This window comes from Trachemys scripta, chromosome 8, assembly GCF_013100865.1.
Source record: "Trachemys scripta elegans isolate TJP31775 chromosome 8, CAS_Tse_1.0, whole genome shotgun sequence".
NCBI lineage: Eukaryota > Metazoa > Chordata > Testudines > Emydidae > Trachemys > Trachemys scripta.
Window position 1 is genome coordinate 69,691,118 of NC_048305.1, and position 12,540 is coordinate 69,703,657.

The 12,540-nt window shown below is 41.1% G+C and overlaps 1 protein-coding gene across 2 annotated transcripts in view; it reads left to right on the forward strand.

Annotated features, from left to right (window-relative positions):
* Window positions 1–12,540, forward strand: part of COL11A1 (collagen type XI alpha 1 chain) — a 240,885-nt gene that overhangs the window by 56,632 nt on the left and 171,713 nt on the right. For both annotated transcript variants that reach the window (XM_034778961.1, XM_034778960.1), the window contains exon 5: window positions 2,967–3,095. In XM_034778961.1, coding sequence (XP_034634852.1) covers window positions 2,967–3,095 — 129 coding nt within the window. The remainder of the gene's footprint in view (window positions 1–2,966; window positions 3,096–12,540) is intronic.

Below are 12,540 nucleotides of genomic sequence, written 5' to 3' on the forward strand. Positions count from 1 at the left end.
CGGCCTGCTGCTGCTGTTGCTGCTGAAGCTGGGCCGCCTGCTGTTGCTCCTGGCTCTCCGTCAGGAGCGTGAAAAGCTTAGTTAAATCCATGTCTCCTGTGGGGGACTGCTCCCCCCCGGTCCCCTTCTCACAGGGGTCTGGGGCTCGTGCCCACATCCTGGGCAAGAGGTCCCCACTTCTGGTACCACGTGTAGTAGTTTTGGGCTGCGGTTCGGCCCTCAGCGGGGCTGTGGGGTAGCCCACCACCTCGCTACAGTCAGAAAAGAGCCCCGAGCCCTCAATCAGGGCGGGGCAGTAATCACACAGTCAGGCAAATACCCAGGCCTTTAAGCAGGGGCTGGGTCAGAGTTTGTAGCAGCCCAGGCCCTAGGTCAGGGCGGGACAATAATCAAATAGTCAGGCAGGCACCCAGCCTCTCTAGGCCAGGGGAAAAAGGGAGAGTCTGCCACCCAAGAAGTGGGTGGCACGGGGACGCAGGCCCTCCCACTCCACTGCGTCCCAGCCCGGGGCCCTAGCAGCGACGGAAGTTCACTGCTGTCAGTGGGGATCCTGGCTGCAACACACTGACATCGGCTCTGGCAGTGCAGCAGCCAGACTGGGGTCGGCTGCCCCCGGGCTACTTCCACACTCCCCCTCACACTCCCCCACACTCCTATGGTACCTGGGCCGTCTTAGTGTCGTCGGTGCTCTCCACCAGCATGGGCTCCTCGGGGTAGGTAGCAAAGGGCAAGCTCGGCTCCTCCTCGGGGTAGCTGGCACGGGGCAGGCTTGGCCAGTCCTCCTCGGGGTACCTGGCACGGGGCAGGCTTGGCTAGTCCTCCTCAGGGTACCTGGCGAGAGGTAGGCTCGACCGGCCCGGTGAGTCAGCAGGTCGCTTGCGGCCTGCGGCTGTTTTCCAAGCAGGAGCTCGACCAGGGACGTCTGCTCTCTCCGCCGGCCTGGGCTCCACTGAGCTCTGCAGGCGGGCTTTTATACTTCTGGGTCGGGGCCATGACCTCGGAGGGGCGGGCGCCGGACCCGGTGGCTCCGCCCACATTGGTAGTAGAGGAGGTTCGGCCCTCAGCGGGGCTGTGGGGTAGCCCACTGCCTCACTACATATGTACATGGAAAAATTTTCAACTACTGTTAATTTTTAAAAAATCGCTATTAAGAGGTTTACAGTCACTTTGAACGCTTTGAGATAATTGTGAATTTTCACAGCTCTTTTGTAAATTTTGCATTTGCAATATTTTATTAATTTATTAACTTGCAAAAGCAAACTGGTAAAGGGATTTTTTTCATTTTTGTAAAAATAGAATAAAATGTTATTGTTAAGGTACATGTTTAAAAAATATCAAGTGATAGAACCACCCAAAAACCCCTAAATTCCATTTCAGGAAAAAAATTGTACTTATGGGATCTGGCCTAGAACATATGCTAAGTTTCAGCAAGATTATATTTGTGCCTGAATAATAAACCCATGAAAATAGGATTTTACAGTGGACATGTTGGCAGATTTTCTTTAAGTACTTTAAATGGTGTCACTACATTAAGAAATAAACTAGGAAACCAGAAAACTTGCCTTAAAAAATGATCAACATATGACTCTTGCAGGGGCTCTCAGCAGTGCTATTTTTGCTATCCAAAGTAGTGGGTCTTTTCTGGTATGATGTTGTTTTTACACATTATACACAGGGATAGATAAGAAAATAACATTCTGTGTTAACCGTTAGAGTGTTTGTTATGATACATTTCATATTGTATTTTCAGATATCACTTATTGTAGTTCCATTTCTCATTGAAAGAGACCATGATTGGGTTTGATTTTAGCTTTTTTTTTTTCTTTTTCTTTTTCTTTTATTCTCCGTTTTGTAGTACAGTTGTGATACAAACTCTTGGAATTACAGTGCTGATCGCTTGCATGCTGAGCTTCATGCTGGCAGTAGGAAGTGCCCCGAATTAAATCCTAGGAATTTAGACTAGTTGTTCCCACTGACCAAGTATGAAAACTGCATGAAAATGATAGCTCAGGAGTTGTATCTTCCCAGCCCCCTCACTTCCAAATAGATAAAATGTTCAAGCAGAGATTTACAGCTAGTCCAGTTGATATAAATTTACGTAGCTCTTCAATCTGACCAACAATATTTGGTAAAGCTGTCATTCAGAATAGCAGAAGCAATATATACAAGTACTGTAAATGTAATTAAGTCAGAAAACTTAAGGATGAATAGCTACTATTTATCTGTTGTCTTTGGTAGATTACTGGACTATAAAGACTAATGAGGGAGGAGTGGCAGGATCAACTGTGAATTAATCAAAGTGCAAAAAAAAAAATAAGATTAAAACAATAAAGAAGAGCTTTATTTGCTTGAGGGTGTTACAAGCAGATCAATTCCTAATAAGTTGAGAATGTATTTCTTAATGATTTTACTGATATCATAGGAATTTTATTCTGCCTTTGAAATGCATTAATAAGTCCCATTAACAGTTATGGGAGCTGAATGTGTTTACTGACAGCAAATGAGACTCCAAGAACATGTCCTCAACTTGGAGTTACAAAAAAACTGTGTTATGTTGACAATACATTTTTTTTGATACAGTAAGTGGATTAAATGCAAATATATTTCATCATATCAGTTATTCACAAATGGTTTCCCTTGATTATTTTGCCATGAGTGGTGTGTGACTTTCACCTAGATGACATGTTTTTGCTCCCTGACTGGATAACCAAAACATTAAAAACAAGTGGGGGGAAAAAAAGATTTCAAAATGGCTGTTCAAAAAGTTCTAGAATGCACTCCTGGCCTCATTCAGGTCAATGGCAAAAAAGTCTAAATTGAAATTAAGTCATCTATAGATTATTTAAATATTATTTAATGCATATAATGAAGCATCTGATATATGCTTTACACTTCCTGTTTTCTACTGTGACCTGCAATGATGATATTTGTTTTTGTTAATTTAATCTATTTATGCTGATCTGCAGGGTGATATCCAGCAGCTGTTGATTGTAGCCGATCCCAGAGCAGCGTATGACTATTGTGAGCATTATAGCCCAGACTGTGATTCCCCCGTCCCCAATGCTCCTCAAGCTCAAGAACCTCAAGTTGATGAGGTGAGTAATCACTCATGTATTACTAGATTTATTGCACATTAGTGGTTGTGCTGGATACATCTTACCTGGGGAACATTTAATTACAGCTAAAGAGCGTTCATTGTCCTGGACATGCAGGAAAAAAGACAAAATGCAAGGGAGGAGGTTACAGGGGGGTGTATGTGTGACTACTCAATACCTGTTTATCTTTGGCATTTCCAAGGTGCTTATCACTATGGCCATGGCTACAGTTACAAGCTTACAGTGACACAGCTGTACTGTTACAGCTGTGCTGCTGGAAGAGCGCTCGTTTAGCCACCTTATGCTGGCGGGAGAGAGCTCTCACATCGACCTAATTAAACGAGCTCAATGCGTGGTGGTAGCGTCTCCCACCAACATAGCACTATGCACACCAGCTCTTATGCCAGCAAAACTTATGTCGCTCGGGGTGTGTGTGATATTTTCACACCCCTGAGAGACAAAAGTTTGGACAACATAAGTGCTAGTGTAGACAGGCCTATGGCATTTAAGCACCAGCATATTCAACAGAAGTTTCAACTGAGTGTTTGTTACAGTATGCAGCATCATGAAGTTCGTTTAAAAAAAAGGTTTAGCAGTTTGAGTAGTAAATCTTTGTTTACTCAATTATAGTTATTTTCTTCTCCTTGTACATCTATGAGCAGGTTTTCAGAGGTGCTGAATATCCTCAGCTGCCAATGAAGTCAATGGAAGCTGTGAATGCTAGTCAGCACTTGCGAAAAATCAGAGTAAATTAGAGTACATAAAACTTCCAGTGGCAGTTTCAATGAATGGAGGTATATGCATGTGTACATACAAAGTTCCTGCTGAAACAAAATTCCAATAATTTTTTCAACCAGCTCTTCTAACTGTAGACACTGACAAGGATAAAGCAGACTAGGTCGTATTTTCTTGATGGGCAATAACTGTTAGTATTCACAGAAATGGGTAGTCATTGTGGGCCATCCTTACTAGTGTAAATTGGAATAGCTTCACTGAACCCAAGATTATTACATTGCTTTACACCAGCTGAGGGCCTGGGCCTCTGTATGTTGCATACATTCTGAATATGTGTCTCAGGATTTGTCTAGAAAGCTTTCCATTATAGCCAGGAGTTGAAAAGTGAAACAGTTTTTCCCCTTGAAACTAACATTCTAGCAGAAGAAAAAAATGTAATTAGATGTCCAGGGGAAAAAAAAAGACTTTACCACTGATGATCCCATCAGGATGGAAAAAATGCATATGGGATCTCATTCAATTAAAAGGAGTAAATAGTTTTCACTAAACTTGGCAGTGGCCAGTCAAGATTGGTTAACATTGTTTCAACCCACAATTTTACTGACCTTAGAGGAGGTAAATGTTAGAAACTTATTAATTCCATTTGTGACTGTTTTCAACCAGTCGTGACTCAGGATTTTTCTCGTGTATGGAACAATTTCAGTTAGTGTTGTTATTAATTAATTTATTATTATTATTATTTGAAGAAGAAAGCCTCCTGTTGATATTCTGTAGGTGATAGGTGGGGGAAAGATGGTTTCTCTCTAGAGGGCAGAAAGCAACAAATAGCAGAAAACAGAGGATTGGCAATAGAAATGAAAAATGTGGTACGTGGGGGGCGTGGGGGGAGATTTTTCACCAGAACTTCATGAATTTCATCAGTGAATCTGCTTCACTTTCCATGCCTGGTGAAAAGCCTACATTAGTTCTGTGCATTGCCTGCTTTCCCCCTGGCTCAGGCTACTAGAGGTGAAAACTAGGTCTCCAGTCCAGTCATGTGTCCTGCATGCACCCACAAGAGCCCTACTGAAGTCACATGTATAATCGAGGCCTAAATCTAGAGTGTGAATACCTACTAGGTGTGGCTGCTGCTGAATTATTAGATTATAAAACATCATTTATAAGGGATGTAATATCTGCCATGTGAAGCAGTGCCCAGGGTAGCATGTGCATGCTCTCCATCATGAATGAATATAAAATTATTGTTTTAATTGCCCGCAGTCATAATATTATGTTTATAGTATGCCATAGCTAAAAGTTAGAGGCGGTAGGCAGCAGCAGCAGCTGTTGGGAGATAGTATTCACTTGTAGATTATACAGATGTATAAACCCTTTTATTATAACTGTAATACCGACACGAATGCACGAATGCACACTTATGTATAGTTACATCTGTGATCATACACAGTAGATATGTATTTAGTGTATCCTTTGATTGCCAAACATAATCCAGTAGATTGAAAAAGGATCATACAATTTAAAATGGTTTTGCACTATTCCACTTGAACACAGAGTGGAGGCCTTTAAACTTGTTCAACACTTAATGCAGCATTTATGGCCCAGTCCAAGGCCCACTGAAGTCAGTGGGAGTCCTTTTAGTAACTTCAGTGGTCTTTGCATCAGGCCCTCACAGTTTGATGTCTTGTTCATTTGCTTTTGTTAAGGCCTCTCATTCACACTTTGGTATTTAAAAATAAATAAAATAAACAAGCATTCCTGGGTACTTGGAGGTTTTGCACTATGTCTAAAAAAATGTAACGTTCATAAAATAAAACTGGTATCATGACATTTTAAAGTGAATTCAAGGGACAGAAACTTAAAAAAATTAAAGAAAATTTTCACTTCTGGCTGTCCATTTAGTGCTGGAGTCCTGCTAGTGACTAAAAAGGACATATGGTCAACCAGCTGACAACCAAGAGTTCAGACATGCAGTTTTGCTCGTGTGAAAAGTCCCAATAAAGTCAATGGATTCCTTTAAAATGTACTATTGGCAGGGGCGGCTCCAGGCACCAGCGCAACAAACGCATGCCTGGGGTGGCAAGTTGCAGGGGGCGGCATGCCGGTCACCGTGAGGGCGGCAGTCAGGCAGCCTTCAGTGGCATGCCTGCAGGAGGTCCGTCGGTCCCACGGCTTCAGTGGCAATTTGGCGGCGGGTACGCCAAAGGCGCGGGACCGGCAGATCACCCACAGAAATGCTGCCAAATCCGCATGACCAGCGGACTGCCCACAGCTGTGCCACTGAAGGCCGCCTGACTGCCGTGCTTGGGGCGGCAAAAAACATAGAGCCGCCCCTGACTATTGGGCATCTGAAATAATCACAGAAAGTCAGCAATACTATTGTTGAGATTGAATGACTTTCATACCAACAGTTCTTGCCTGACCTCGGTCCTAGATTAAATCTAGATTCAGAAAATTGACCAAAACTAATTAATGTATGTACTGTTAGAAGATATAGAAGAGACAGACCTGCTTGAATTTATCAGGAGTATGTTGCAGGACATCATTACAGGAACTGATACTTTGACCAGAGCAGAAATAGACAAAAATGTGCACTTGTAGAGTACTGTAATATATCCCCAATATCAACTACAAAGACTGGAGGAAATGTCTGTATTCCATGAAAGAAAACCTAAAATGGGGATAGGGTAAATGAAGTTTGTGCTGTTGCACCTAGAAAATTAAAACTCATTCAATTTGATACCACACATTTCTTCACTAACACTTCTCTGAAACCTCCTGAGTTGTCCATAAACAGGAAGATTTAATCTGGGAATACAGATGAATTTGTAGACCACTGGAAGAAATATCTGAAGAACAAATATCTGATAAGAAGATGTAGGCCTTAAGTGACCCTGAGAATTTACTTTTGACCACTATGTGACCTCTACAGCATAACAACCATTTGCTCTTTTACAACTAGTGATTTGGAATATCAGTTTTGAATTTGTCTCAGATGAACTAATCTGAGAGTTTGACTCTGCTCTAATCTGTAGATTTATTGGTTGCTGATTCTGAATGACTGTTTTTTTTTATGCTGTTTTTAAGTAGAAGTAAAAAAGAAAGAGGGGAGCAGGATTAATGCTCAAAGCAGAAGAAAATTGGGGTTTAAAGATGTATTTTTTTTTATCAATTTCTTGACCTTTTGGAATCTTCACACACAGTTCTTGCATAATGTTTTGGTGCTAGAAAAGGGATAGTTAATTTCCCAATTTATTTTCTTCACAACTTGGAAAGTTTTTCTTTTTTAGCATGTGCAGGGTGAAGTCTTACTTTACAGGAGTCACCATTAAAACATCTTCATTTGCCAATGGTTACCACAAAGGTATCCAAGATATCACCAGTTTTCTCTATGCTTAGTCCAGGAAATAACTGCAGTATCTAAACACATTGGTAAATATGGTGTATTTTAAGTGTGTAACGGGTGTGACTATTTTTCTGTGCCCTTGAAATCTCCTAAACTTTGCTGTTCGCAGAGACTGGCTGCCTTTCTGTGTGCCGTTTAGGGTAGACTGTTCTGGAGGTAAAACATAAAATGTGCTGAAACTTTGATTTTACTCTTTCTTGTTTTGTTCTAAACTATCTAAACTATATGTCAGACAAACTGAAATTTACTGTTTCTGTATGTGGAAACATTACTGTAATTATTGATTTACTAATGGGAATCTCTATACTCCCTATTAATCTGTTTTTTGCTATTGGTTGTTCTTTTCTGCTCATAAAGTGTACATTAATTTCTGCTGGTTTGTTGTAACCATCTTTTTGATAATTACCCTCCATGCTTTTGGCTGTTTTTGGTACCTTGGAACACATAGGCGGATTAGGGATCTTTTACTTTTAGACTTGGTGAGTATTGAGTGATGCCTGTTGTCATAAAGCCAATAAAGTATACACAGAAGTTAATTTCCCTAACTATGCAGAAGCTGTTTTCCCCTCTGCCAGAAAAAAAATTCCTGATTATGCAAAATGAAGAGGGTCCATAGCGGCATCTCCCAGATGGACCATAACCAAATGAAAACTAAGTGGATGGGACAGATACATAGCTCTGGCTTTGGTTCTTAATAGTTCTAAATAAGGGGGAGTCACTAGATCTCATTTGAAACAGAAAATCAGGTTGCTTCAGGCCCACCATTAATAAAACTATTGGGACTGTTGATATCCACCAGAAAGTATCCTTATCCTTCCATCTTGAGATACACTCATTGTGTTTCCTGCCCATATTTGATGGTGAAAGTTGGGTTTTTTAGAGTTCACAGCATATTTGGTGACATTACATAAGGGCTCTTTTTTGGGGGGAAATAAATGAAGCTGATACTGTGCTGGCTAGACAGCTTAGAAAATGGGCCTACAATGTGTTGGGGTAGAAGTAGGCCATGAGACTCTCAGGTCGCTATGTGGAACCTCCCTTCTGGGTTTCACTGGAGGGATTAGGGAGGTGGGAGGATCCTTACCTATTGAGAGCAGACAAAATAAGGGAAAAAAGCAAAGAAAAAGAGAGGAAAGCATTTCTGTAGGAAGTGAGGGTGGAGTGGAAAAGAGAGGGGAGATTTCTGTACTTCCCATCCCTCACTTAGAAGCCTAACAAACATTACACTCCTTCTGAAGGGTTCTAGAGATTATTGCAGTGTCAGCAGAACATTTGGATTGTACAATATGGTGAGATGGTAGGGGGCTACTAGCCCAATCTATTCAGAGATATTACAAGGGTGTTTGTGGACGTACCTATGAAAAATTAGCCATTTATACTAAAGACACATTCTCTGGTGTATATGTTTTTTTTTTTAAGTTTTCCATTTCATCGAAACCTGCTGTATATGATTTCATGTTTTAGTCCTATATTGGGTTATAAGATTAACTTACTCTAGCAGTAAGTTCCAAATGCCAGTCTCCTTGGAGAGAATTTCCAATAAGATCTCATTTCTTTAGGATACCAAGAAAACTAGGACATGTGTTATATTAGCAAACTTCACACATAACTGAATGACTTTACTGTTTGTTGAGAGAACCTCCTTCATACTGAGTCTATACTTCACACGTAGGAAGAGATTCAATATTAGGACCAGATTATGTCAAAGGTCCAGAAAGAAAAATCTCTGCCTGGTATTTTCAAGGGGGCCTAAGGTAGTTAGTCACCCAAATCCCTTGGGAATTCAATGTGAGTTGGGAACCTAACTTCCTTATAAACGCTTTTGAAAATCTCATCCTCTGTCTTTTGTCAAAATCTTCCCTAAATCCTAAATGAAAATGTATTAAATTCAATTCCAGCTAAATCATATTAGATTGGCCACAGCCACCTTACAGAAATTAGAGAAGAAAAAGACCTATTCAGACATCTATTCCATCCTCCTCAATGTTGGATTGGTCACTGTAGTATATTTTCTAGTGAAGTGTCCAGGCTAGTCTTCAATGGTCTCAGCTATGAGAGTTTCACTTCTTCCCTTGGAAGATTATTCCACAGCCTAAGAAATCTCACTGTCTCACTTGTGCTGTAGAAATTGTTCCCAAAAGGGAGCTCTGCTTTGTTTCTTTTGGACCTGTCCCAAATTCATGGAGTTTTTTTAAAGAAATGAAATGTATGCTCTCAGTGATATGTGCATAGAAGCAAACATGCAAATGGCACCTATGCATGCTGTCTTGAAGACTCCAGGCATCCTTTTTTACCTTGTTATTTTAGTCTACCTTCTTTCTACCTATTTTAGTCTATCTTCTGTTTTGATTATTAGAAAATCTGGTTTTCCATGGAATAGGGTGAGGCAAATTTTCATGTCTAGCATAGGATCTTCATCCATACTTGGAGAACTACAGTTAACTAAATTAGCAGGTGGTAGAGATAACAAACTTTCTAATTCTGAACAAAAATTCGGAGACTTTTTTTTAAGGCAACGGACTTAAACATTGTAAGTATTTTGGTAGCCACTGATAGTCATCTGCTTATTTATGGCACCTTCATCTCCACCATGCACATTGCCTAGGCAATGTGATGCTAAGACTGTCTTTAGGTACATCTCATTTAGAACTTTCCCGTCTGTCTTAGGGGTGACAACTGCTGCCACCTGTGCTTGTATCTGTTGGATTTTTAAAAATTCTCTCATTTTGCTTGGCATCCCTTCACTATTTTATTTCATTTTATAAAGTTCTAATATTCCTTGAATTGTTCAGAGAGATCTTTGTTCCTCTTTAGCTAGCGAGGAGGCTTCACTGACTCTCTAGAGATATGTCAATTTGACCGTATCACAATATTTTGTTCTATAATATGGATTCCTCTCTCTCTATTTTCATTTGGCTCCTGCCTTATTTGCGGTGGTTTTATTAATTGTTCTCTGTCACCAGTTGTAGGTTTGGGTTTTTTTTCCACAAATGAAAGTTGCAAAAATTTACAGTTGATAGAAATTTTTTTTAAACTTCCAAGTAATTTCTGGACTGACAGCAGAAGAATCCATTTTTAAAGTAAGGTTCATCTCAGAATTTTTAAGCCATTCCTACAGTCAGAATCTATCTTGCCTGCTGCTGTTGTTCTGGTGCCCCTTAAACTCATTTGATGAAGAAAACAGTGCATTTATTTAACTGAAGCTGCATGACAATCTGGTCGTGTAATATAATCACCCTGCTTGCTCTGGTAAAGAAAGCATGAGGTCATAATGGAAAGATTTTGTCCCATCAAGGAACAGCAGGTTTTATTCTTCATTGGACTTCTATGAAAACACCCATATGCAATAGTCATTACAGGAATAGCTCTGCTGTAACTATTGGTGGTCTTACCATGCAAGAGAAAAGAACAAAAGAAAATTGCATTCTGCTTGGAATGTCTGTTACTATTGTACTGAGCTCCAACTGTTGTCCCATTTGGCAGTCCTAGTTGCACTTCAGACACCACTACCATCCTCTCTGCAGTATCAAAGTGAAATCACTGGTGAAGATAATGATAATCATTAATATGGGACTGAATAAACTCCATTGTTGCCGGTGTGCTGAGGAAACTCATCTCTATTTCTTTTTCATCAGACCCATATATAGCCCTGACAGGCCTTCCCAGTGTGCACCCAGAGTTGAAAGCCATTTGATAAAGCTCAACCTGGACAACACGGAAGTAAATTGCTCAGCTGTGACAGGTGTTTTTTGTATCTGTGGAAGTTAATAACCATTACACAAATCGAGGGTATTTGCCTGACCATTGTCAAAGTGACTCACAATCATCAATATTCATTAATGCTTCTAGACCCTTAGATTCCATCACTGGCCAGAAATATCTTTCTTTCGGAATAGCTAGCAATGAAAATTATTGTCCTTCTTTTCACATACAGTCTTCATTTTTGTCATCCATACCTTCATTCCCTCTAAGCTAGACCTTTGCAATAGACATTCTCTGGGATTATCTGCAAAAGCCACTCAGAAGCTCCAATTGGTCCAGAAGGCAGCTGCCTGTCATCTAACTAAACTATGCCAGCAAAAGCATATCACATCTCTGGCTCACTTTCTGTGGTGACTGCCAATAACATCCCAGGTGAAATTGAGGGTACAGATCACAATTTATAAATCCTAAATAGCGTAGGCCTAGATTACCTGAAGGCTACGTCTGTATCTGATCTATCTATGTATGGGTAACTTCTGCTTTTCTAGAATGGTGAAACTTGTAGGATGTGACAAAACGGAATTCTCAATTTTCAGATGAAACCTTTGAAAATTGCTTTCATCACAAACACATTTAAGTGCAAATCTGACTACATTTAGAAAGAGTTGGAGGGGACATCCCTTTGCCCAGACTTTCACTGATAATGCAATATGAAATTCTGGGGACTTGGGCCTGCATTTTCGAAGGTAGCCACTAACTAAGTATACTTTGATTTCTGGGTCCAAATTGAGACATATAGTGCCAGATCTTCCAGAGATGTAGTATACCCACACCTCCAGTTGATGTTAATTGGAAATAAAAATCAGGCCCCAGGTATCAGAAACTGAACACTCAGAAATTGAGGCATCTAAAATTAGGACAGGTGACATGTGGGGGGGTCACGTGCCCCCCAGATTTTTGCCAGAGTTTGCTGGCTCCACTCCCTCCCTGCAAGACAGCCACTGTAGCTGGCAAGCTGGGAGCTATGGCCATGGGGAGAGGAAGCAGCAAACAGCTGGGAGCTTCAGGGAGAGCTGCTGTCTCTCCCCGTGGAGCTAATACCTGGAGCTTCAGGGAGGGGCCACTGAAGGTAAGAGGGGGGCACGCCTGGGGGGGGGGCATGACTCAAGCTGTTGGGGGAATTGTGCCCCCTCTACTCTCAGCAGGCACCAGTCATCTCTTGCTAAGTGAGTTGTAGTTTCCATTGGTGGGCAAAGGGCATTCTGTGGGGAGATCATATCTTTAAGATTCATCTTTAGTAGGAGGTGGTGTAGAGACACACTTTCCTGGGGGAGCACAGGGAGGGATTGTGCCTCAGAGAGCATCTCTTTAAGATGGGATACACCCCTTTAAGATTCTTGCATGGTGTCAAGTATCAGGGAGTAGCCGTGTTAGTCTGTATCTACAAAAACAGCAAGGAGTCTGGTGGCACCTTAAAGACTAACAGATTTATTTGGGCATAAGCTTTCGTGGGTAAAAACCTCACTTCTTCGGATGCATCCGAAGAAAGTGAGGTTTTTACCCACGAAAGCTTATGCCCAAATAAATCTGTTAGTCTTTAAGGTG